Source organism: Lates calcarifer, linkage group LG15, assembly GCF_001640805.2.
Source record: "Lates calcarifer isolate ASB-BC8 linkage group LG15, TLL_Latcal_v3, whole genome shotgun sequence".
Lineage (NCBI taxonomy): Eukaryota > Metazoa > Chordata > Actinopteri > Centropomidae > Lates > Lates calcarifer.
The window spans coordinates 29,086,017-29,113,627 of record NC_066847.1 but is presented as its reverse complement, the minus strand read 5'-3'; the positions used below and the strand labels follow the sequence as shown (position 1 = coordinate 29,113,627).

At 41.0% G+C, this 27,611-nt stretch overlaps 1 protein-coding gene across 1 annotated transcript; it reads left to right on the top strand.

Annotated features, from left to right (window-relative positions):
- On the top strand, window positions 1–26,410 carry eif3ea (eukaryotic translation initiation factor 3, subunit E, a). The gene is made up of 13 exons (XM_018683189.2): window positions 1–136; window positions 1,334–1,451; window positions 1,709–1,826; window positions 3,951–3,993; window positions 5,007–5,111; window positions 10,284–10,409; window positions 10,796–10,920; window positions 13,281–13,407; window positions 14,106–14,207; window positions 18,074–18,183; window positions 24,361–24,463; window positions 24,938–25,072; window positions 26,240–26,410. The coding sequence occupies exons 1-13, from the start codon at window positions 47–49 to the stop codon at window positions 26,273–26,275; spliced, it is 1,338 nt and encodes a 445-aa protein (XP_018538705.1). The 5' UTR covers window positions 1–46; the 3' UTR covers window positions 26,276–26,410.
- Window positions 26,411–27,611: the final 1,201 nt, after the last annotated feature.

Below are 27,611 nucleotides of genomic sequence, written 5' to 3'. Positions count from 1 at the left end.
GTACACAACTGCGTCATACTTCCGCTTCCCTTTCCTTGGAGCAAAGATGGCGGAATACGACCTCACCACCAAAATTGCCCACTTTTTAGACCGTCATCTCGTTTTTCCTCTGCTGGAGTTCCTGTCGGTCAAAGAGGTACGAAATTTATTAACATTAAACACCATGGTATATTTTTTGTTGATTTTGGAAGCCATTTTTGGCTTTTAAAACTGTTTTAAAAGCCATGTAGGCTGAGGAGTTAGTCACATTTTCTGCTGCTGTTTAAAGAAACCACATTTAGCCGGAGTGAAGCCGGAAATGTCGCTTGCTGTATTCAAAATAAAAGCGGACAAACACATCATCTTTGCCTGAAAGAAACTGTCATGGAAAACAAACTAACGAAATTAAGAATACACTTGAGCGATCAGATCGGTGTATGCAGTAAAACACAAGTAAACATTATAAAAGTACAACGGGATGAAGAATTGCGTACCGTATCATGACAATAAAAGATTTCAGTTGACATTTACATTTGAAAATACTATACCGGAAGTTGTGCTTTTTATTGTGATAAGCTTTTTGCTTGTGAGGGAGCCACGCGGTGCTTCAGGCTCAGATGATTGTAGGAGCACGCGTTTCTTAAACCTGGAGTACTAAGTTGTGCACAGTTGTTGGGCGATGCTCTCATACACGTTACTATACTGCTGGTCAGCAGTGTAGTCATGCAATGGGGACATTCAGGGCAATGAAATCCTCTCACGGCTCTCTCACGCAATGCTAATGCATTAAAAATGTGGTTAGCTTTTGTACACACACACACACGCACTATATATCTATATATATATATCTATCTATATATATATATATAGATATATATATATATATAAAATGTGTGTGTGTGTGTGTATTCAGACAACAGCTTAAGCAGCTAGAAAATACTAGTGTTCACTGTTCAGAACATTTCACTATTTCACTAGTTCACTGCCTAACAATGTTATGTTATTGCATAAGTTAAGCTGAACGTTGTAATACTACCACGAACCACAGCCAGCATGTTTGTTCAGTACAAATGTTGTGTATACGGTAACATTATAACGCTATTAATTAATACATTTATTTTTAGCTTTTGAAGACTGATACAATTCATATGATCACCAGGGTCTGGGGAGTTAAGGCACCATCAAACGTAATGAATGTAGTCAATGGGCTAAACACATTATACTCATGTGCTTTGTAAAATTATTTAATCAGAAACACCATGCACCAGTCTAGTCAGAGCCTCCTGGTCAAATGATGATATTGTACTAAAACATCCCCTCACCACTATTTTTTATTATTGACTTTGTTTCTTAGATCTACAATGAGCAGGAGCTGCTTCATGGAAAACTGGACCTCCTCAGTGACACAAACATGGTGGACTTTGCCATGGATGTGTACAGAAGCCTTTTTCCTGAAAAGGAAATTCCCCATAGTAAGTGTTGACGCTTGGTGCATACACACTCCTCATCCCTATCTCTCCAGCACCAACACACACAAAACCAAGGGAGATATTAATATTGCTTGATAGACATCATAAAGGGCTGCTGCTCTACATCACTTACTCCATTCAGAATTGATTTAGCAGTAAACTTTGTTTTACAGCATTTTCAGTGCTGGGAGGTAGACCCTGAACATGTTGGTTTATGTTGTTGCTGTAGCTAATGATTTTCTTTATTCTCCCTGTGTCAGCTCTGAGGGAGAAGAGGACAGAGGTTGTGGCCCAGCTTAAGCAGCTGCAGTCAGAGACCGAGCCCATTGTGAAAATGTTCGAGGACCCTGAGACAACCAGGCAGATGCAGTCCACCAGGTAAAGCCTGTTATTTCTTTATTCCCTCATTATTTAATGATTATCCAAAATCCTTATTTGATGTAGGACTTGATTAGTCTCAGTGAGGATGTAAAATTTATTGCTGGGCTTACTTGCTGTGATTCTAGGATTAGTAAAAACCTGTTATTTGAAACAGCAGACTGCACAGCAGTATTGCAAAGGGATTTTGTAGAGTCCATGGAATTGTATTTTAAATGAAAAAATGTATTTCGCAGAGCAAAGTCAGCAAAGACAGAAGTAAAAAGAGACAGACGCAAGATGTTGTGGTTAACTTTATTAAGACTGTTTTGTCGTCTACAGTGATTAAAATAGTTTGGTCATATTCAGTCTTTATCCTTTCCTTTGTTTCTTGGCGAGAGAGTGTATAGTTAATCAAAAGCACTTTCCGTTTTCATCTCTTTTCAGTATGTACGGTTTCATTGTATTGTTTTAGTTGGGCTGTAGACAGTTGTTTATTTAAGCCACAGATTTGTAGGAACTGTTATGTGAGATTTGAAGCCTGATAATGGCAACATTGACTTAGCACATGTCTATGTTATTGTTAGTTTGCTGTCAGTATGGAGTTAGGAGGAAATCTTCCTTTTGGATGAGGAATCGTGTCTGTCTTAAGTTATACATTATTTTTCCGTCATGCCATTGGATTTGTAAAACAATAGGAAACTCATCTGGGGTCAATGAAGAATTCTCTCAAAGGCCAACGGGACATGCAACAGTTTTATTCCACCATTATGGCCTAAATTATGCTTGATGCAGTTGCTTGTTTTTAACATTGTGTCTGGATTAGAGGATCATCCAGTGGTGGAAATGAGAAATGAATTGATATTTGAACCCCAATGCCCTGTCCATTGCAATTGAAACAAAGAGATCTACAAAGCATTTTACAGGGTATTTGAACCTACTGGTCCTTTTACTTTTATTGAATGGTTAGCTAATAGGCTGATATGCCTTACTGGGCTTTATTTGGACTACTATCAAAGCCAGAAAAACAAGCCCAACCATCATAGTAAATCATGTTATTATCATATATATAAACAGTCTGTCATTATTAGATACACTCTGTGGGTAATGATAACCATTAGGGTGATCTACGATTTATCTTCTCATTTGTTTGGAGTTGTTAAAGCAAAGAAACCACTTTTGGGTTTTTCAGTCAACATACTGTGGATGGCTCCTTGACTTTTTCAGTGCAGAAGGTGGCAGTAATGCTGTGCAGACTTTTTCATGAACAGTTGTCAGTTGTTGTACATATCAGCAGCTGGCTCTCATCTAAATCTCATAACAAGTGAAAAGTGAAATGTGATACAAAATTATATTTTGTATCATGGGGCAGATGTTGTTCTCTTATTCATTGTATATCTGTGCAAGAACATGCATTGTTGATTTATAAGTTAAAAAAAAAAATGGTACTGACATGAATGGCAGTTGAGTGGCTCATATTATAAGGATCAGTGTTCCTATAATACACAGCAGGCTGACCACCACACTACAGGGAAGTCGCCCAGGAGCTAATAGAGTCTGTCCTTTATTAGCCTCTAAGCAGGAGACAACCCTTCTATAAGCAGTGGAGAATCCTATCTCAGACTAAATGAAATTCACTTAACACCCACCACATATGTGCCAGCAAATGCACTCTTACATTCTCATTTTAAAAGTGCACATACTCCTAAAATGACACATAGTTTCTGTGTGGTGTCTACATAAATACCAAGATTTTAGGTCGCAGGCAGAGTTGTAAAATGCAGTTGGGATAGAACAGTTTAGAAGAGCCAGTGCATTCCTTTATTTTGACAAAGCCATAGAGACTCAGAGGCTGTGCTGAGAAATCAGTATTCGCTTTATTCACCAGACATAATTTGTTAGACATGGCTAGCATAGATTTGTAGTAGCCAAACCAAATGTAATAAACAGCCCATCACACTGTTTTAAAAGTGAAATGGTCTTCATTTATGTACGGCTCTTGATTTAGACCAGAAGTGGAAAAATATACCTGAATGGGGCTCCAAACACCAGGATGTCAGCCAAACGGCGACTCAAGTTAAATGGCCTCTAACTACAGGAACTGTCTTGTTTTTTTCTTCTTCTTCTTTTTTTTTTTTTTTGCAGAGATGGACGAATGCTCTTTGACTATTTGGCAGAAAAACATAACGTAAGTTGCCCTGATTTGCTGACATCTCACTTCTTCACTGCATTTCCCATGGCTCTTGTGTGAACCCATGGTTGTTTTAGGGGCGAAGTGGGAGGGGCAGGCTGAGCAGGGAAATGCAGAATTACTTCCCAAAACCCTTAACTCATTTTCAGGGTTTGTATGGCTTGCACAAATTCTGCGGACATTTACATTCTGTGGTGAATTGTTAAGAATAAACGGAGTAGCTCGGGACTCGTGGATAGAGCCGCAAGAATGCCGGAGGTTCTATATTTACCGTGATGTTTGGCTTCTTACCCTCCCCTCCATCGGTCCCCTCCCACTCCGGTATCCCGCTGACCTGCATGCTGTCCTCAGTGCACCTCCACACAGCCCAGGCTCAGGGCCCCACAGCCTGCTGTGGGAAAGGCTTGGGCGGCTCGGAGCACCCACTGCCTGTCACAGTTATACTGAACCATAGTGAATGATCCTGACGTCAGCGCGCACTGCTCTGAGATACTGGACAGCAGGAAGTACAGATAAATATAGGAAGACAAGTAGGCTTGAAATGATAGCCCTATATCTACATATGCATTGCTAATTTAGTTCACATGACCACTTCCTGGCAGATTTGTTACAAAAGTGAAATATCCTCTTGCCATGGCAAAATACCACTGATGTGATATAGCAGTGGTGTGCCACCACAGCAGGAAACTATGTTACTACTACCAATAAATATGAAATTAAAATTAGATTTGCAATTTAGTTATGGTGATCTAAAATATATTTAGTTAAGCCAAAATGTTGGAGAAGTTATTCTTTTGTCATGATTAAAAAAGTACAACACCATAACCTTGATGAAACACCAATAAATATGACACAGAACTGGAATTTTGTTAGGCACTAGAGCTGCATAGAATTACAGTGTAAGCACAATGTTTCAATTGAAAATGTGCTCACGTATTATTTAACTTGGTCTGACAATGCTTCACATTTTCTCTGTTTGTGATATCGATACACTTGTATTTCTCTTGAAGTTTCGTCAGGAGTACTTGGATACGCTGTACAGATATGCCAAGTTCCAGTATGAGTGTGGAAACTACTCTGGTGCTGCAGAGTACCTCTACTTCTTCCGTGTCTTGGTAAGTTTTCAAATTTTATCACGCACGTTTAACACCAGTTAACACTGACAGTGATGTTTGCTGATAACTGTACACCTCACCTCACTTAACAGAGTGTCTCTAGTGTTTTACTGTCCTCATTTATATACTGGCTTAAGGCATTTCTCTGACATATTAAAATTGAACATCACATTATGTTTGCCAGATTGCTTTAATTCCTCAAAAGGCCAATGCTTGCATAGGAGAGGAAAAGAACACTTAGAAGTAATTGAATGTGAAAAGCTTACGTCATTGCCTATTCAATTCGCTGCACGTCTTCTGTATTAGGAGGAGACTGCTGCTCTAGGACTTGAGTAGGATCTTTTACTGGGCCAAGTGATCAGTGGCGGACTGCATAATCTGTCTGTAGTCTTCTCAAGGGGCGGGCCTCAGTAGACACTTTATTGATTTGAGTGCTGTGGCCAAGAGTCCCTTGTCACGACTTCTGAGCTTATGGTGTGCTTAGTTATGCAAGGCATCTCTTAGTTAGCAGGAAGAGGGTTCCTCACATTTTGCATGGTGTCTCTTGGATGGTGTCTGCATATGATAGGGAGCAGCTTGTTCTCTCCTGAAATAGAATAATGAGCTGGAAGAAAAAGACAAATTTATACAATGCAAAGAGTCTGATTAAATAATTTTCAAGGTAAATGTTTTTTTTTTTTTAATCACATAGTGCCAAAGTATGTTTTGCAGAGGAAGATAATTACAGTTCACAGAGCGCTGGCAGAATTATTGTTAGTGCCCATGCACACTCCCTATTTCCTCTATAAACAAAGTGACTTGTTGCCTGGGTTCTGGAGTTTGTGGCTTCTTTCCTTTTGCCTTCAGAAATGAGTGAAAGATGAATGAGGCGGTCAGTGGGCTAGGTGCAGCTCAACTTCAAGGACTGCAGCTTCTCAAATGGCTTGAAAACCTTTCAGTGGCCTCAGTCAAAAACAAACTTTGAGTCATTGTGGAGGCGTTTCATTTTAAATAATGTGATGTTTTAATTGTGTAAAATGAGTTGTGATTCTTGATTCTTGAAGTGATTAATGATTGACTGTTCAATTATTGGTGTTGTAGAGAGGAGGAAATCACTGCAGAAGTGGACATATCGAGAAACAACTACTGGTTAGGTTTAAGGTGCTTCAACACAAGATGTTTTTGCAGGTGCTGATGCATCGTTGACTAGATCCTATGGCTTGCTTTCAGTCAGTTTGAAGCTCTGCACTTCCCTGCTAATGACGTAATATAATGAGGACTTAGTCAGTGATATTCAGAATTGATATATGATATCCAGTCACTAGATTCTGTGGATCTTGACAGAATGAACTGAAAGAAACACACAACTAAAAACGCTACAAGCAATAACCTGGGGAGAAAAGTAAAGTTTTCATACATTAACTATCACAACAATAGAGTTTCACCAGCAACTATGAGACCTGTGTCCAAGCTGATTCCATCATCATCTATGCAATCAGCAGCACCCACTCTTCGGCTTCCTTCAAGACCATATGCAAAGTATCTTCAAGCCTGTATCTAACCTCATGTTGGCTTAGGTTACTGCTCCATTTGGACTAAAAACAAATTTCCAGTGGAAATTTAGCAATTTTTTGACTCTTTTGGTGTAATCTTGCATCAAGTGTTAGTAAGTTCAACTCAACTGAATGTCCTATAATGACCAGTGGAACCAGCCTGCATAGTCAGTGGTTTCCAAGTGTCACTCACTTGTCCTCTTGCTTTTGTTTGCCTTTGGTTCAACATTTAGCATTGTGGTAAAGCCAGGACTCATGCCAAAACCAGCCCTGAAAGAATGGGCAAGAATAAGATCAACATTTTGTCTGTTCATTAGAGTGAAAAACATTAAGACCATCTTTTGTTCCTATTCTAATTGGCATTTGATACTGCACTGTGTTGCCTCTTGTCTTTCGGATGTCAGTGACTCTGGCTAGTCATGCACATTCACTATGCTGGAGTGTCCCCTCCTGAAAAACTTGGCAGTAGCTCTGTGCAGTGATGAACCTTCTTTGCTACAAACAACCCTCTTAACCCAAAGCAGTTGGGTACTTCATTTGATGGCTTTTTCACTGATCTGCTCAAATCTGTAGAAGGAAGAGTTGCATCCGAGACAAGATGACAAGTAATTCACCCAAGCTTTCCACTTCACTCCCTCCCTTGAAAAAAAAAGCATTAAAGAAAAAGCTTCAAAAGCTTGCAACGGATATGTCTCACTGTTCCAGCAACAGTTGTTTATGGCTTTGCAACTCAGTCTAAATAAACCAAAATTGCTCTAATTGAGGTATGTTGTCCGAAGTCCAGCCTAGAGTTTTTTTTTGTTTTTACCCCTCAAAATGTTAGACCCCTCATTTTAAGTTCCAGCCAGATTGGGGTCTGTAACTAGATATCTGTTGCTTACTCTTGACAATGCAAGAGGCTTTTTAGATTGGGGGGGGGGAAAGGTAGAAATGGATTTCATTAGTGGAAGTCTGTGTACTGCTCTCCCCCTCCCCTCTTTTCGGTGTTTTGTGGACCTCCCATCCTCACAGGCCCCTTGTCTGTGTCCCTCCCCCCGTATGGGAGAGGTGAGGCTCCATAAAGTCATTTAACGTGGGAAAGCCAGTCAATTAAACGAAGGAAGCCAGCCTTGCAAAATCCATGCCTCAGGTCTTGTTACAGTGTGGCCTAGCCCGAAAAGAGCAACTTATTCATATCATCACTTAATGCAGGGATTGAATGTTAAGAATAAAGATTGAGTATCCCGTCGGATCCCCAGCACAGTAAATTTATTGTTGCTGGTCAGTCAGCGAAATGTGCCCATTTCACAAACCAATGGAAACTTAAGGTAACTGCTGGAAAAACCCAGGTATTGAAACTTTTCTAGCGTGGCCACTAGTGAAAGCCAGACTGTGTGTGTGTAGAAAGCTGCCATAATGACCTGGAGGTCAGCCAAATGTAGCAGGCAGGGACTTCCAAGAGAGGGAAAAAATAACAAACAAAACAAAACACTTTAGCAGATGAAACACTGATCTTTATCCTGGCAGGATTGCCATTTTTTTCTAAATGTTACAATACTGATGTCTCTTTTGCCCACTTTAAAAAAAAAATACCATTCATTATCGACCTGAGTAGTACTCCATGATCAAAGAAACTCCTCTGCTCTGACTGGATGGATGAACACACTGTCTTACTGTGTTCTCCTCTGGGGGAATACCACAAGAGATTTTCTAAACATTTTCCCCTTACCTGCCATCATCTCATATTATAGCAGTTGAAATGTTATCAGAGTGTAACTGGCCTTTGCCAAGTTAAAAAGAATAAACCTTTATATCTGAATAATCTCACCAATTTGTGGGGTTCCAGCGGAAACCTGTTCTTTTTTTGGTGTTTCCTCTACTCGTACATCTGTCGTGTCTCACAGTCCACTTGAGCGGCTGTCCGTCGGTGTACGGGGGTGTGTGGTTAGCATCTAGGTTTCTCTGGCCGCTCAGCAGACACCCACCCTGACTTCCTGCTTGACTCATGTCACTGCGTCTGGTGTTTGGTGTTATCATGAACTACTGTGGCACAGAGTTTCCCATGAGCCCTAGGGTGTAGTCCAATGTCCACTACAGAGTGATTGGGCTGCTGAAGTTCAGAGGCATTCTCAACCTGTGTTTCATTACCTGTTTCTTTTTTGTTTGTTTTAGCGTGTTCTGGAAATCAGAAACAGTAGCCTGCTACATTTTTCAGAGTGATTATCCTCACAAAGATGTGTCTTGTTAGTGTCAGTTCATATTTCAGCCTAATTACCTTATGATAACGACAGAGTTGTCCAGAGTTACTGAAGTTAATGGAAGGAGATTATTGCAGTTATCATTCTCACGACAAGTGGGGTTAAGTTTGCAAAAAATGTTAACAAAACAAATGTCGCTAGCTACATTTAATGTACATTTTATTCATTATTATTTGGCTGGTCAGCTGTTAACTGATGTGTTTAAGAGCTTGACAGCCTGGACAGAACACTCCCTGGTGATTCTTCTTCTATCTCATACTGAATGTATTAATGTATGGTTTAATATTTGTCCAATAAAATACACAGATAGATAATTTGATCAGCACTTCAAAAACCCACAGGTAGTCAGTTTACAAGCATTTGAAAATCTTCTAGTAGCAATGTTAAACACAGTACATCCATACAGTATATCCAAAAAAATTTTTCTCATAAATGTTATGGTGTTTGGTCAGTGCAGAGTCAGACAATGACTCTTGCCACTGCCTAATGGATGCTAGGTGTGTCCATCCCTTCCTGTATATTGATTGTTATACTTTCAGTTTGGTTGTGTGGTTCATTTTTTCATTGAATTGCAGTCAGAGACAATTTTGGCTTTTCAAGTGTGGAATGAAGGTAGATTTGACGACTGCTATGGAATGGTATGGCAAACAGTTTCAAAGACAGACTTTGGCATCATGATCCTATCTTCTGTTTCATACTACAGAATAAAAGTCAGAATATCTGGAACTGTGCTGCATCAGTTTTGGCCATTATGGAACCATAACACTAAATCGCTGGATTTTTCTAAACTGCAGACAAGTTAAATGACATTTGAAATGTTTGCTGTAACTAGGCCCAATTATAATTGGCATTGATTATAAGTCTATCATTGCTGATATGCAATTAGATTTGAGGACTTTCAGCATTACACAATCAAGTAAGCTCCACTGCTATTAAAATGATTTAGCTCTTGCAAATTGTTCTGACAGCACAGTGACACACATGCTCCAAACATGCCTTTACTTGATGTGGTAATTTTAAAATATCAAACTGTATGGTCATCTGCAATGCAGTGGTTGTCGTATCTAGAAGTGCAGCAAATTTGGTTTTATAAAAAGCTAAACAGTCTTTCGTGATCCATTTCTCTTTTTCTTTCAAGCCCCATTCCCTAAGGATGACATAATTTAATCAGTTTATCCAGTATAAATAAGAAAAGTGACTGCACCGTGCAGCAGGGCCACTGAAGCCAAGCAAGTAGTGGCAAGCCTGGTCTCACTGTGTATGGAGGCAGATGTTACTGAATGGTTTGCCAACCAACATAAGGAGACTCTTAATCAGCATTTGTCTGTCAAGTAATGTGAAAAAATTGCTGTTTCATACTTTGTAATATTTTAAGCAAATGTCCTGTGTTGTCTGTTCACAAGGTCCCATCTACAGACAGGAATGCCCTGAACTCTCTGTGGGGCAAACTGGCCTCTGAGATCCTGATGCAGAACTGGGAGGCAGCTATGGAGGACCTCACCCGCCTGAGGGAGACTATCGATAACAACGTAAATGCCCCACTTCTCAGAATTTGATACCTCATCTAGATTCCCTTACATAGACTTCCATATTGACATTTCACTTTCAGTACAGCTCTGCTGTGGCATTTTATTCCTTACCCACACGCACTCATCTGACTACTTAGGAACTTGGATTTGAGTATGAAGTGGTTCTCTGTGTTTGATTGATGGCCATTTAGGAGGCAAGCACACTTAATGCCTTTTTTTTCTTGTACCTTGTTGGAGAAAAGAACTGCCTCTATGTACCGTAAGTGTCTCCATTATGCATTTACATTTAATTTTTTTTTCTTTCTTGTATGTTTATCTCTTCTTGGCTTCTTTTGGCTCCTTTCCTCCCTCCTGCCTGCCTGGATTTCTGTCTTCGTCCCATCCAGTCTGTCAGCTCCCCTCTCCAGTCTCTCCAGCAGAGAACATGGCTCATTCACTGGTCTCTCTTTGTCTTCTTCAACCACCCCAAGGGCAGAGACAATATCATTGAGCTCTTTCTGTATCAGCCACAGTAAGTACATTTATTATACAATATTATTATTCACTCATTCTTTTACACCCAGGTAATTGAAAACTCCTGAGGGAACACCTAAGAGGAGTCTTAAAGAGAAGATTAATCCCTACTAATCAAGGGCAGCAGGAACTTTAGTCAACTCATTTAGTACACTTAAATGGGCATATAGTGGCTCATTATGGTAAATATTTACTTAACTTATTTTGATAAAAGTTGTTACGGTTTTTGTTTTTTTTTTGGTTATTTTTTTTAAATCTCTTGTTGTCTTGTTATATTGTGACCATTTGTGTTTTGTTTGTTTTTTTTTCCCTAATGTGCCGTGTGATAGGTACATTATGTGTGCGGTTAAAGTCATTGGACTGACTATTGCATTGTATCTCCAAAATAATTCTTGATCCTAAAAAGATGTGGAGAAAAGTTCAGGCATTTTATAGCACAAACTTGATTTAGAGAAAACCATTTGCTTTAATAACACATTTTTGGGTGGTGGGCTTCTTCATGAACCCTACTGGTATTTTTAAAGTGGTTTCAGAAGTGTGTGTTTTCGTGTGGTCTGTTTACTCTCCAAGTCAAGAACGAGGCCATGTGTATTGCAGATCGGAAACTTTATACACTGTGTTAAAATTTGCACACCACCTATTTTGATGTCTTTGCTCCCTCCCCCTGTTCTGATTGCAGGCTTGTATAATTGTACAGATGATTGGGCTCCACAGACAGTATGACAGGCGACCACAACACAGCACACTCAAATGTCTGGTTCCCTGAATTTTACTCAGTTTTTAATTTTATTGTGGATGATTAAGGAGGCCTGCCCAATAATTACTCATGAAAAGCTCACCCAACCATCTGTGTGGATAAACTGAGGTAGTTTTGTGTGCTTTGCAGTTTCACAGTCTAGAAACCTCATGTTTTCCCCACTGAGGCTTGGCTTGGCTCTCGTTTCCCATCTCTTGACCAGCACTTCCTTTGGCTGAAGTCGGTGACCAGCGGCTGGCCTTCAGCTCCACATTTGACCTCCGTTACCCCTGCAGTCAGCAGATGTTGGTCCTAAGCCTTGTTTGTGTATTATTGACAGACTGCACTGACCTCAGAGCAAATAATGCTCTGTAACTTTGTTTGATACAGGTGCAAACTGGCGGAATACCAGTGCAATAATACGCGCCGTGTCACTTGATTGTCGATATTACTCGTTCAGCTGTTCAACATTATTTTCTTTTCCAGACAAGCTGTGAAATGGGACCTTGTTTCCCTGTCCCTCTTCTGTGCTCTCCCACAGCCCCCCCCTTGAACAGAGGAAATTTGAACTCATACTTGATTCCTTGGCTGCATGCCTCAGTAGCATCTTCAGCAAACCAGTGCAGCGATGTTTGTTGCCTCAAAACTCAACTAAAAAAAATGAAGTCCCCTAAGTGGGGTTGGGTGAATGCCCCCCAGATATGGTACAGTGACTCATGCAAGATCGCTTGCTATTGGAGCCCCCCTTGGAGAGTGAGTAGGTGTAAGTTAATCAGGAACACAGCACGGAGCGTTGTGGTCTTCCACGGGAGTCAAGCAACTACAAAGGGAGGGAGGGAGAGAGCGTTCCTAAAACCAGGCTGACGAGGGCTTTGCCAAGCAGCCCACTTCTGTTTTTAGACTCAACATCACAACTGCCACAGGTCCCCTGTCCCTTTAATTGTTTCAGCTAATTAAACTGTTGTCGGCACTTTTTCTCTGAACACCATGTGTTCCTCTGGACTCAGCTTTAGGAGACCTGAGGGGGCCCACTCCACTTCCTCTTTTCTGATTTAATTTGGTCAGTGGGGGGATAACGTTCAAAGATAGATATTTCAAAGCCAATAATGGGTTTTGGTGATACACTTGATGTTGACTGGTTGCCATGTTGATGAGGAAAGTAGTGTATGCTTGTGTGTGTATGTGTATGTAGACGTTACACGTTATTTTTTTTTACAGAACACTGTCTCCAGAGTTGGTGTGGGATTAGAATCAGCCTGTAACAGCGTCCTGTCTCTTGTGTTCAGCCCTTAGCCAGTTGACCTGTGGTTGAAACATCAGTCCCTGATGGATTGGGTTTCAGCTACTGGGCAGGTCCCTGCTCACTGATCTATATCTTCTTGTCAGGGTTTCCTTTTCCTCCTCCCTCTCATAGGACACTAATGAAAGAGACAGCTTAAATCTGGGACCCATGTCCAGCAGTGAGAGTCCTGTTAGGACATTTACCTGTTCAGCTGCAAAGGCCTTTTCTCTGTGCTAAATGCCAGGGGCCCAGTAAGCAGCCAAAATGTTATATTATGTGTCCTTGTAAAGATCACGCCTTTGCTCTGATAAGTGATTACTTTTACCCTGCCTCATTCCAGATATCTCAATGCTATCCAGACTATGTGCCCCCACATCTTGCGTTACCTAACCACAGCGGTCATCACAAACAAGGATGTCCGCAAGCGCCGGCAGGTTCTGAAGGATTTGGTGAAGGTCATACAACAGGTAACAGACTTTTCCTTTTCACATAGTTATAAGGTCATTCCTCATAGGCCAAACAGGCTTTGAAGAATGAGTAACTGACCATGTAACCCAATAGTATTGCTAACATTTCTCTTAAGAACACAGGGTGTATATTAAGGATTGGGTCCAAGCTGGAGAAGCCTTAAACCCATTACTTGTGATAAATGGTAGTGAAGTGACTGAATGCAATGTACCAATGACAGTAGCTACCTCAGTGTTCTAAGTAGCGTTTTGGGTTGTGGGTAATCACTAAAACATGTGCTCTGCTTTGTGGCCTCGGGTCAGGTTGGGACTCTTTCTGTAAGCATGATTTGTTACTGCTCAGAGTTCAGAATGTGTTCTTGCTTAAGACCTTGTAAACTGTTATGTTTGTTTAGCTATTGTGCCTAGCAGGTGGTCATTTTGACTACATAGTCAATGAGCAGCACTGGGATTTAGGTTCTTTGTAGTAAATATACACATGCTGATTCCAAAACCACTCTGGATGGGATTTTAGTAATTGTGTTAAACCATGTATCAAATTGCATCTTGCTATATATTTATGTGAATATATTCCTGTTGTATTTGTCTTAACATAGCTAAACCTTTGCTTTATTTAAAAAAGAAGTAGTTATAGCACCATAGATACACATGGATTATTTGGAGTTGGTAATTGATGTTATTGTATTTCATTTTTTCAGGAATCTTACACCTACAAAGATCCAATTACTGAGTTTGTGGAGTGCCTGTATGTGAACTTTGACTTTGACAGTGCTCAGAAGAAACTCAGGGAGTGTGAGTCGGTGAGTAACCACTTTGGTAACCTCAACAACATTCATTTCAACCTTTTGTTCCCAAACTATGAGAAGGAGTTGGTCTTGGCTTATTGTGCCTCTCCGTGACAATACAGAGGTCGTCTGAGGACCTAAGATTTGTGGGTCAGACTCCTTAACTTTCACACAGAGCATTGTAGTAAACATGGTTAGTAATCATGTGATCTCCATCTGACCTTCTGCCTGTTCACACAGCGTTTTCTATTTGCTGGAGTTCTGCGTGGGTCCAGTTCAGACAGAACAGTGATAGTCTGTGCCTTGTATCATACTGTCAGATATAGAGGTCTCCTTGGACGCTGTATGACTCAGGCTGCAGTCAGATTTTACTATGGCCTATAATTGACCCATCAGGCTAGTAGTTAACAGTAAAAGCTTTATAAGTAGAAGTCTCCACAGAGGCGCGCAGACACTCGTTTTCAGAGGGAGAGCTGTCATAGCTCCGCCATTTAGAGCATTTATTTCAATTTGGGTTTGTAATAGCCAAATGTAACTGTAGTCCTTGATGTGAGAATAGAACACGGGTAGTATACTATAAAAGTCCTCTTTGTATGTTGACTACAATGCTGAACACACAGTGAATCCTTTGATATGATTTAATATCAAAAATCCTGTATTTTTGTCAGTATCTACTCTTCTTTAGATCCATGTGTCCTGTCTGTTTTGAAAAACAATGCAGATATAGTGATCACTCACTCAGGAGAACTTCAGTCAGAGAGCATCCATCGACTGTTAAGTAATAATTTGTGTTAAAAACAAACAACCGGGGAGGTTGAGAGTGTTTGAAGCAGCTGAATTAGTGTTTGGTTGGATATGGGGTCAACTTTCATAGTGCACAGTGGATGCAGCCTTTCCATATCCATATGCTGGTATTTCTGATATTCTATCTGCCCCTTTTATATCAGATATGGTAGACATAATATAACAGTAGCAAGATTAAAAGGTCAACTCTGTTTAATTTTGCGGGACATGGTGCCAGTACAACAAACAGTTTAGATTCTTAAAAGACTTTGATGTTTCACCTTCTACAAATTCCTCAGTGTTTTTTTTGTAGATGAGCCTGCTGATCTCAAAGGCTTCCATGGCTGTTTGCATTTTTTAAGATACTGCAATGCAAGTGTTTTACTTCAGTTGGAACAACAGGGCGTACACAATATCAAGCAGGCAATACCTAGATAACCATAATCATAATAATAATTAATAGCAAATTATATGTTGCATTGATGGGACAAGCCCAGGAAACCGTAATATGAGGTGCTGGTCAGACTCTGAGGACACAACGAATAGACAGTATTCAGATTTGAAGAGAGAGCAGGTGTCCTAGCTGGTGTTGTGCTATATGTATATTTTTCATAACTTGATCTTCTAGTGCATTCTTTGCATACACGCTGTAATTTGGTTTTCCCAGATGACTTGATAATTTGGACCTACAGAAGAATAAAAGGCAAAAGGGTTGTTTTGCCCCTTTTTCATCTTTTGCCTCTCGACGATAAACCTTCAAAATGAGAAACATCTGGTCCTATCAAATGATTCTTTCTCAGGAGTAAATGTTTATAAATCATGTCAGTGGTTTAGTGAAGGTTCTGTTTCATTTTAGCCTATTTTCAAGCTAATACAAAGAGTCTTCATCTTCAGCACTACTTAACAAATAAGAAATGAGGAAGTCATAACCAAACTCATCTGGGCAGATTTGTTTTTGCTTAGTTATACCCTCAAAAAATCTGTGCATGGTCAGAAAAAATCCACAGCATGTTCCAAGGGAAAATGAGATTTTTCCTGTGCAAAGGCCTCCAGGGGCCATCTCCAAATGATGACATGTACTATCAACAATATTAGCGCTGTATCCTGTTTCAGCTAAGACATGACACACACCCTCAATCACCGACCTTGTTAAACACTTGCATGCACTTCTTAGGAACTCCCTGGATTGGTCTTGACCTCGCCTCATGGGGTTGTGTTTACAGAGACTCTTCTGTGGTTGAAACAGATGCTCAATCCCAACTAACTCTGAGGTCAGAGCCCAAGTTATTCCAGGTGCCTTAAACACTGGTCTACCTGTCAGTCTTATCAGAGCATGTCCAGTAGGAGCAAAAGCCTTCTATTGACCCTGTGCAGTTCACAGGCAGGTCTAGCGAGGTGGGTGGTTCCAAAAATGTTTAACAGCACCTTTAATGCATGGCCTGTGATGGTCTGCAAACATTTCCCAAAATGGTCCTGTTTGAAGTCAGTAGTGCAGGTTTTTTTCCCCTGCAGAAATTCACACACAAGCCTTTAAAAAGCACATTATTTCAGAGGTAAAAGGATGTCTCATAGACTGTGGAGTGATTGAGGTAAACGGATACCCCATTGGGATGGGCTCTCGTCTTGATGAGCATTTGTAATGCATCAATTTTGAGCCATTGAGAAGAGTGGCACCCATCTATTTACTGATTGCTGTAATGGCAAGATATGGGTATTGTTTTCAGCTCTTCTGTCTTCAGTTTTGTGTGCCCTGTGTAATAGTTTGAGCCAAGTGCTTCCAGAGGGGGAGTTTAGCTTGGTTTAAATTGTCCTGTTCAGGCTGTTTTTTTTTTGTTTGTTTCTTTCCCACTCCACCTGAATCTGGAATCACTGTCAGATGTTAAATGCTTGCATGTCAAAGAATGAAAAGTATAGGCCTACCTATAGGCAGGCCCTCAGATTGTGCATAAAAGAGCCCTTTAAGCCGCTTTCAGAATTTGTTTAAGCTTTGTGGTCTGAATCCCAGATGACAGTAATTAGGGTACTTAACTCTTCAAAGTTTATCAGCCTTAGATAAGCGTTGTCATAGCTGAAATGTGCATTGCCTGATAGCGCCATGTAGTTGGGTTTTATTCAAGCAGAACTCTGGGCAGATAGCAGCTTTCTGAGCTTAAGCAAACCCAATAGCTGGTAATTCTTAGAGGACTTTTGAAGATGGAGGTCTGTGATGTGAAATAGCGCTCACTGGAGAGTTGGAATGCAGCAAGCACTGAGAAATGGGAACATTTCACACAGTGGTACCTCTGGGGCCATAGCTGGGTCATGAACATTTACAGTAGATGAAGTAGATGAATCGGCCATATGCAGCAGTGTCAAAGAGTCCACGCAAGGCCATATTCCTCACTGGTAACAAGGCACAGGTGATACTGTATATAGATGGCTGAAAAGACTTGCTCTCATCTGTGAGTTTATTTGGACTGGTCGTGCTGCTGCTGTTGGATGACTGTAGCTGTGAAATTTGGCGATCCTGCACAGGAGAGTTGACACTGAACCACCAGACCAGATGACTGATGACAAGACACAGACAGTGTGGTCATCTCAGTGGCTGACTCTGTTCTTGCCGCTGTTCTTGCTGTACTGTCTCATGTGGTGGCCAAAGAATTCAGAGATTTGTGGCTGAGTTTAAGCACCTTGCATGGCCTGGGATCGCTGACTTACAGAGGGAACTTTCATCTTTAAAACTTTTGCCAAAATAAACTTTTTGGTTGAGTACATGTAGCCAGTATGGTCCTCCCTGCCCTGTTTACTCTGAATATATCAAAAAGTGATTGGACTTTGGTTTCAGTGAATAGATTTTTTGCCTAATTGAATAAGACATGAATTTCTAGAAGCAGACAGATTGAAAGTTGTAATGCTGCTCTCATGACTCTCCATTGCTATTCAGTCTGAAGCTTGATTATTCTAATGAGTGTAAGAAAAGCTCTGACTTCTGTGTGTATTTAATTGTTTCACCTAACTCAAAGCTCAAACTTTGAGAAACTTTTAAGTAACCCTATAAACAGACAAATAACTCTGCAATATTTACCTTGATTTTAAGTAACATGTTTTCTGTCTTGTAGGTTCTTGTGAATGACTTCTTCCTGGTTGCTTGCCTGGAGGACTTTATTGAGAATGCCCGCCTGTTCATCTTTGAGACCTTCTGCAGAATCCACCAGTGCATTAGCATCAGGTTAGTCACTAAACACAAACCAAACTAAGTGAAACCAACATTTGATCAGTCAGTAGTCAGTTGTAGTAGTCTCACTGGTGTATGGGGATGCTACGGTTGCTTTTAAATCCAGAACTTATTGCACAGCAGATTTCTGACAGACATCCCTCAAGACTAACAGGAAGTAATATTTGTTATCTCTAGACTTTGTGAGCATTCAGTAAGCAGGAAGTAAGAACATGGGCTTTGTGATTAGTGGAATTTTCCTCACAGATAAGTGTTTATTGCCCCGTCCCCACACAGCCCTGCTGACCGCACACATCTCGAGGATTAAGCATTGTGAGGTTTAACTGCTTCCAGGTCTCCACAGGTTGCTCTGATCACTAAACTTTTAAGACCACCTGTCCAACAGCAGTGCACCAGCAGTTTTCTCCCAGGAAGAGGTCAAGATTTAGACAACTTTAGAAGCTGCCAGTTACTCTAATGCACAGGAACATTTCGGCTCATTTCAGTGGAGGTCAGAGGGTTCTGTAGGTCTTTTGACTCCTGTTTCAAAATTTAGTTTAGTTACATTAAAATAAAATTGACCTTGGATGCCTCCCCAAAACCAAGAAATTTAGTCAATGCTAATTATAGTGAGCATTAGCGGAGAGGAAAAAAAAGATTACAGTAATTGTCTGCAATTAAGAGAGATTACCGGATTTGGCTGCCTCTTTACATCAGTTTTAGAGAGTGGCAAAGAGAAAGACAGAACATTCAACCCTCTCACCCAATAATCCTCATCTTTGTAAGGGTGGATTTGTGCTTGTTGCATTATCTAATCTCTGATGTCAGGTAATGAATATGTTATTTTGTTGTTTACACTGTTCCTATCTAATTTATAGTACAAATTTCCCACTGCTTTCAGAAAGTCGTATGCTGCCCCTCACACATTTTGTGAATACTGAAGATTTGAAGCAAGGTCTGCATTTCAAATATGATCCACGAACACATGATGTTCAGTGGAAGGAGGGAATGAATTACTTCTGTTGACACGAAAATGATTGCATTGACTGTTATATAGAGCCGTGGAGGTCTGTAGTCAAGGTTGAACCGTGGAACATGATCAGGCCCTGTCGAAATCTCCAGTTGCAGATTGTCTGGAATTGATTAGGAGTCCTGGTTCTTTTTGGCAGACTTACTGCAATTGGATCCATTTACTTGTTAAGGACCACAAAGGTTAGTGGTAACACTGAAAGAGGAAGTTGAACGGTGATTTTTCTACTTTTCACCTTTTTTGTGTGTCCTCGGCTCGTTGTTTGTTGAGGTTTCCAAAGCAGGAGGCAGTTTCAGGGATTTCCATGTTTATTTTTGGTGGTGTTATGACGATGGACAGAACATGTCTATTTTTGACAGACACCCAAATTCCATGTCGTTAGTACTCTGCCCAGAAGCCCTCCGTACCCAAGCGTGGACTCAAATGAATTTGATGGCTGTTTTTAATGAGGACATTTTTACAGCTGTTGGCTATGATGGTTTCACAGATATTTAACTCGCCTTTTGCCCACGGCTTGGGACACAAAAGTAGACCAGAAGTTGGCGTAATTGAGTTATTTTATGCAATAAAGGCTTATGTAAAATGTACTGTAGGGAGTGAAAATGTGATTCAGCCTGAACTCGTAATTGCATACACACACATCCTTTTGTCTAGACTTTTCAGTGTCCCAAGTGTGTGTTTCCAATTTAGCTTTGTTTTCCCTGTTTGATTTACAGGGTTTATTTCCTTGGTCCTTCCATGAATGTTTCAGTGGCAAGGCCCTGCTTTGACCTCAAATGCACACTTGTCCTTTGACATTTTGAGTAAATGCTTGAGACGTGATCATTTGGGCAGGTCCCCCCCCCCCAAATCACTAGATTGTATTTGTACACAACAGCTCACTGGTAGTTGGAAGGAGTGTCTTGTGTATTTGGATGTAACACTGAGGATCTTTCCACCTCACAATTGAGTCATTAAAAAGACCACACGATCATTTTGGTTTCCCTGAAAAATCAATTTTACCCCAAGCCGAAAGCGAGGTTGCTCCAAATGGCTTGGAGTCTCCCAAACACTATCATATGTTAGTGTTTAACAATGCATTCATTTTAGGCCAGCCATGTTAAGAAGGGGGCTACTTTTGAGAAGTATCCCCCATCCTCTTTCCTCCTCTAAGAGAGTTAGACCCCAATCCCTGACCCCTCTCTTCAAGTGTGAGGTAGGTATTGAGACCCACCGGAGTCCCCTAGCCTGAAGTCGAAAGCTCAGGAGCCAGAGTGAGTAAAGGGTCGAAATGAAAGTGATCCCCTTTCCCCCAAGGAATGGGATCATGGTTGTGTAAAATAAAACCAGTCATGGAGGCTGTCTGCTTGGCTTAAGGGCCAAAGGATGTCAATAGTGTAGGTTGTTTGAGAGTCCGACCCATTCCCTGCTCTCTCTCAAATCTCCCTTCTTTTCTCCCTTTTTCTTCTTGCCCTTTTTTTTCACTCTGAGGTTTAAGTAGGGGTAGCTGCTGTCGACCTCTCTCACAGACAATGAGATAAAGTAACCTTGCTCTGATATACAAATGCCCTTCCTGGGAGGAAAACATTGCCAGATTTTCTTTTATAAATTAGATTAGAGGACTTTGACTGGTACAGGCCAAGGCCCTGGGCCTTTTGGGGCACTCTGTGTTCCTGTGTTATTCTGCACAGATCACGTTTAGAGGGGTTAGGGGTTAGCTTAACTCCCCGGTGAGGAAACCAGATCGTGTTTGTTTTGATGATCATATCTGACCTGGACTTGACTGACATGTGCCCCCACTTTACTGAATTGCCAAACAAAACACCCAGTACCCCTGTGCAGCAATCACTTAATCACATGGGTAAAATCGGAACCAATAACAAATTTAATTCAAATTTGCTGTGGATTACTTGATTGTTAGGTAAATAAAGGGTCTTTCTGATTGTCAGTGAGTATGATGGAGCAATGGTCTTAACAGGGGTTGACTGTTTTTCCTGTAATTTTTACACTGTTTTAGAGAAACATCCAGGCATAGGCTTCACACACACCTATATATCATTATGCAATCCATGACTGAAGCCTTTTGTGAAGCTTGTAGGAGCTAGCATTTGTTCACTGTGTGAGATGGGTATTAATTCAACCTTATGGTAATTTTTGACGTAGCAGTTTGAGTCATGTTTGATTTCATTTTATTGGAAGGTGTTTCTTGCCCAAATAACACCAAGTCAAATCAAAATGTTTTTTTCATCAGTCAATATGAAGTACAATGATTACCGATGCACCACTTGCTGTAGCAGCATTCAGGACTTCAGACTGAAATCCTTGGTGTTAAAAGTGTCACTCTGTGATTGCTGACATGTGTTACCCATCATGGGCCAAACTTACGTCATTAGATAGCCGACGCTTTTCCGAACTTGTTAGGTTCCCAATAATGATCCATAGGAGCAATTTTGTTGTCATGCGTCATTTTCTCCACATTTTTGACGGTCTGAAGTGTAATCAGCTGTCCACCAGAGCTAGTGTTAATAGTTTGTTGATGTGAGTGACAGGTTGATCATCTCTTTACCCTTTTCCCTCCTTTGGGCTGCTGCAATACACATGAATCAGCTCACAACTGGTGTTTTTCTAAGTCGTTATCTACCTCCTCCATCACTTCACTGTGGTGAAAGTGTTAAGAGATGTGCACTGTCATTTGGCGACCAAACCCTATTTTGCTCATTATGCTGAGGTAATGCTCTTTATTTGTTGTTTATGCTTTTAATGCCCCATCCAGACACTGACATCATTTCACTTCCCTTCTTTATGTGGTTTTGCCACCATTTGACCAACATTCATGGGTTAGAAAGTGGTAGACTTTTTTCCTGTTCGAGCCTTGAGGTAAGACAGACATTATCACAAATCCCAAATAAGATTACTTTCCACCAAAAGAATGTCTTCAAAAAGTCAGAGTCTGACAGCGAGAGTTGAAATTAGTAATGGTGGTGGTGGCGCAATCTGTTTGCAGAGCCGTGGCGTGAGAAGTGGTGTGGTCTTGGCAGATTCTAGCTGAAGGAGTCTCACAAAATGTGATTAATGGACCAGGAAGTGATAATTAGTAGAGTAAATTGTTTTTATACAGGCCTTATAACCCCTATTATTTTGTACAAACAAACAGACGACACACAATGACAAATTTGTGCCTACAGTATTTGTGTTAGACTTTTCAGGGGTGGGATGGGTCGGGGTCTTGCTTTTAAGGTAGGGTTGCTATAGTAATTGTGGGCAGTGCACAGAGGGGTTGAGGATATTTATTGGGGCCCTTATATGAAATGTGGTAGGCGTGGAGGGTGGTGGGGGTCAGACAGGAGGGAGGGGGCAGGAAATGTGGGGGGAACGGGGTCTAGATGGGGATATCGAGGGGGTCTAGTTATTTTGAAAGCCACAAGGGAAGCCAGCTGCACTGGGTAAAGCTTTGGATCAAAGAATGCCAGCCACCCTCATACCCCCCCTCCCTGTGCTGTGACACATCTATGTCTAGCTGTATCAAAGAGCAGCCCAGACCCCAGCCTGGTTTTTATTTTGAGGGACAGTTGCTGGTTGAACCAACATGTCATGACAAGCTTAAGTGGCCAGGTGGCGAGGATGTCTGTCCTGGACAGAGGTACAAAAAAATAAAAGGTTAACTAACCACAGAGGCTCACAACATGGGGCAGCCCTAGCACTTCTAATTGAGTTATTCATACAAGTCTGTAAATCAAGCTTCCATTAGCAGAGGACCATTAGAAGTGTTTTGGAGTGTGCTTCACATTATACACCTTTTGCCTGAGGTGCAATATGTTGGCCATTCATTAACACTGTCAAATGAAAATAGTGACTAGTCATTTGGCAACTAATGTACAACATCCATCATAATGTAGTGTTAAGTAGTTTTTCTGTGCTATTACATATTTTAAGTACACATTGTTTCCAGACAGCAGCCTAGTTTAATTCAAGTTTGCAAAACACTAATCTTCTAATTTTACCCAGAGACTAGTAAACAACTGCAGAGAATGTCTGTGACTGGGGAAAAAAAAAGATTACCCACCTGTTCTGCTAGTGACCAAGATACCAAGATGCTCCAGTAATAGAAACAATTGTTATTTCAGATTAGTGTGTTTATATGGTAAAATTTCTTTTTGGTATTTTTCTATATTATAATATTTACAATGATCGCCATATTTGTTGGGCGTGTTAACATGCTAAAATTTGTTAATTAGCAACAAAAGTATAGGACAAAAAGTAATTGGGATACATCTACTGGAAACCACGAATGCCTGTACAAAATTTGGTGTCAGCCTGTGGTGGTATTAGAGGAAACTTTGGGGGATCACCAAAGCCAGTAAGAGTCATCCTCTTGGAATCATGAATGTCTAGACATAATTTCATGGCAGGACATTCGACAGTAAAGTAGTGGAGAGACAAACTAACATTGCCATCCAAAAACTGACCATGACCATGCTCTGGAATCTACAGAGAAAAATTGTTATGCAACATTATGAAACTATTTTAACTTAAAATAAGTTATTCAAAATCATTTTGATGGTACACTGGCTTGTAATAAGGAGAATGGTACCTCTTCCATTCCCACTCCACACCCTGAACACCTGCTCTTGTACCATGTGACTTGGGTTGAGCTGGTACAATCTCCTGCAAGAAGCACGCAACACTTGCTGCACAATGCTTCATGACACTACATCACACACTGAAGAAGCTAGCTTGTATATTCTTTCTTTCATCTGTCATCCCCTTTGATGAATTTTTTGGGCTTTGTTTTCTGTAGAAGAGCGTTAGCTTCTAGAGGTAGACTGTTTTCAGTACCCGTGATCCCTTGGACTTGGAGCCCAACAGAATTCAATGCACCAATGTCCTGTAGTTAACACCTGTTGCTGCAGAGGCCACTGTTACTGCTGCTCAGCAAGAGCTACATAGTGTTGCTTATTTAGAGGTTGTTTTTTTTTTTTATTTCATCGTCCTTCAAAATATAATTCCTGAGTTTCATGAATTGTGTGCTATAGACTGAGCTCTCAGCCATTGTAAGCATCTGTGGGTATTCCCTTTAATTTTCAAGAGGATTTGCACACCACTGAGAAAGACCTCACTACCCTTTCTGTTGCCTCTTACCCAGACCTAGGTTTGAGCCCCATGTCTCTCTGTTTCCTCAACAGCATGCTGGCAGACAAACTGAACATGACGCCTGAAGAAGCTGAGAGATGGATCGTGAACCTTATCCGCAACGCCAGGCTGGATGCCAAGATAGACTCCAAACTGGTGAGACCTTCTGTCTTCTTAAATCAATCAGCTCAGTACTTAACTAATTAATCAAAGCTTTTTAAACAGACCTTAGTAATTTGGCAGTGGTTGTCGTTGTCACATAGACCCATTTTAGAAGCTCTTCCTGTGGATCCCCAGAAGGATAAAGAGGCAGTATTTGTGTCCTGATTTTGTAATTGAAGGGGAAAGACTGCTAAAATGACATCACAACAGCAATATCTCACCCTTGTTAGGTCCCGTTCGTGAGGCTCTATGTTGAACCTGCATGTTTTGGCATACAGATCACAATGGTTCTCTGTAATCAGCAAATCATAGCTCAGTCCCCAGAATGACATAGAATTATCTGGTTGTGCATACAGTAGATGTGAATGGGACCTGTGCAACCTCTGGTTGGAGTTTGTAAGATGGTGTGTCTGCAAGACAAGATTTGATTGGCTTATTGGTGTTGTACATTTTTGTCCATATTTCCAGGGCCATGTGGTCATGGGGGCCAATGCCATATCTCCTTACCAGCAGGTGATTGAGAAGACCAAGAGCCTCTCATTCCGCAGCCAAATGTTGGCAATGAACATTGAGAAAAAGCAGGCCCACAGCAACAGGAACGAGGTAACGCACATACTGTACATACAGAATGTACATTACAAAAACCACCACTCCCAGCTAAAGGCAGCCGTCCCTCCCTTTACCGATCAGACTGCTAGAAGGTCAACATGAACTCCAGGCAGTTCAAAGTGTCTCAAATGATCAGCTCAGAGGAACAAGGTTAAAGAATGTTGATGAACAACCATCAACAAAAGCTCTCTTTACACAAAATAAGCCAGTAAGAGCAAGTTTAACAGAGCTAAGGCTTTCATCCCACCATTGCTCTTCAAAGGCCTAATGACAAGGTAGATTCCAAACAACCATAAAACGAGGCCTAAGCTCAGTGACTCAGCTCAGCAACGTAAATAAGGTGGACTCTCACACTGGTTTTTGGTGAACATTACTCAAAGCCCGGAGTTCCCTGCACTTAGGACCTGTTGCAGATGTCTGGCTCAGGGTCCAGTCATCCCATTTAAGTGTGTTTTTGATGTTGACCTTGTGCATTTTACTGGTATGTACACTGCTCAAGTACTACAACTACACAGAATGTCATAATCACACATACTCTAAGCCAGAGCTGTGAGCTGTTGCTTCACACAAATCGCCGCTCCATGAAGACATGCATGCCTGTCAAAGCAGATTGATGGATTGGTTCTTTCACTCGACAGCCACAGCACCAAGGACACAGAGTTATTTAACAGACATGTTAAATGTTCACTTTTTAACTGTAGCTCTTGAGTGGCTATCTTTTGATGTGCTCAATTACCCTCCTTCCTATTGTTTGAATATTTGCAGCAGGAGTGCTGCTATAACTCTGTCCTGTAAAAAAGCAAAGGCCTCCCTCATTAAGGAGTTTTTGTAATTAGACAAAAGAGGCTGCAAACAACTCACAGAGCACCACTACATCCTGCTGTCCTCAAGGCTACAAATCACTTACATATAGAGAACATTTACTGCCTACCATCTGGACTGGCTGCTTAGGGTCCCTGTCAGCTCTCACAGCCACCCAGCGCTCACCAACAGAGCACACACATTACGCACTCCCGACAAGGAAAACATCAGCACTTAACTGCTTGCACATGTATGTTACTTTTTCACATTTCCCACAATCAACATCAAAATTTTGTTTTGATCGGTTTCAGTGATCCACAAATGATGTAATTTGACTTTCTCCTTACCCTTTTCTTCCAGACTCCAAACTGGGCAGGTCAGGAAAGTGGATTTTAGGAACACAGTGAAGATGGATCCATCCTACTCATTGTTTTACATCTTTTTTTCCACACTTGTCTCTCAAGGAGCACAACACTGTTTTGCACTTGGTTCAGTTCATCACCAGTTCAATAAAAGTGACCAACAAAACCATTTTCACCCATGATTGCCTTATTTCTGGACATTACAAACAGCGGTTGAGGTCTAAGTGGTCAGACTTTTTTGTATCGGTAATACTTGATGAAGTTTTAATGTGTGCATTGAGTCACCGAGTGGGACAGTTAAGACTGCTGTGTGTGATGCGGCTCATGTGTGCGCAGTAATGATGAATGGCTGTTTAGTCTGTTGGTTTTATGGTGTTTTAGTGGTTCGCTTCACCGTGGCAGGCAGTCTCGCTGAGTGGGACGTCAGCTGAAGGGGGCAAACAGAGGTGATGTACAGTTACCAGTGGTCACACTCTCTGCCAGTCATCCTGCCCATCTGAGGACATGAGGGAGCCATAAAGAACCATTAGCCAGACGGACACAATCTTTTTAATGTCCCACCCCACCCCCGCTTTTCTCTGCTTTTGACCTTCTCATAATTCAGTCCTCTGACTCTCCCTCCCTCTTTATCACAGTTGCTCACAAACAGGCCCTCATTCCTTCACGTCTTTAATTTTCCTCTTACATGTAATTTAACCACCAGACAAGGATTTTATGTAAAAATACACCTGCTTTATTAGGTTAAATCAAGTCTTGAAAGTGCAAAGAGTGTCTCATCACTGGAATGTGTGTTCCACTCATTAATATTCTGCTCAACAGAAGTATGACATTGTTCTGTTCAGAGAAGAAGCAGGACAGACTAATAGTGGGTGTTTTCATTCTCTATTTTTTTCCCTAAAATGTCTATGAAGTGCTCTGTGTACAATGGAGGTGAAATGTGAAAATGTGCTACTTTTAGTGGTGTGGTTTTTGAAACCTGTACATCCCAGTGTGCTTTTTCATATATTTCATATTTATATATATATACACTACTATAATAGGCCTTATGTGTTTTTTAAGTCCCTAAACTATCAAACCACTGCAAAATATAAGGACATTGTGACCCGAGTAAAATAGGCAAAACATAAATACGAAATACCTTCTCAGTTATCTCCTCACCACCAACATGGAACGGGTTCCTTTCGCACACCTAAATTTGAACCATTCAGAGCATTTCGGCCAAAAATAAATTGGTTTAGAACCCAAAATGTCTGTTCCCAGCTGGAGCCAAAATACAGCAGGTTTTCAGGTGCAAACCGTGATGGCATCAGTCATACTCTACAGGTTGGAAAAACAAGGATGAAGAAGACCTGTGAGAAATCATTAGGGGA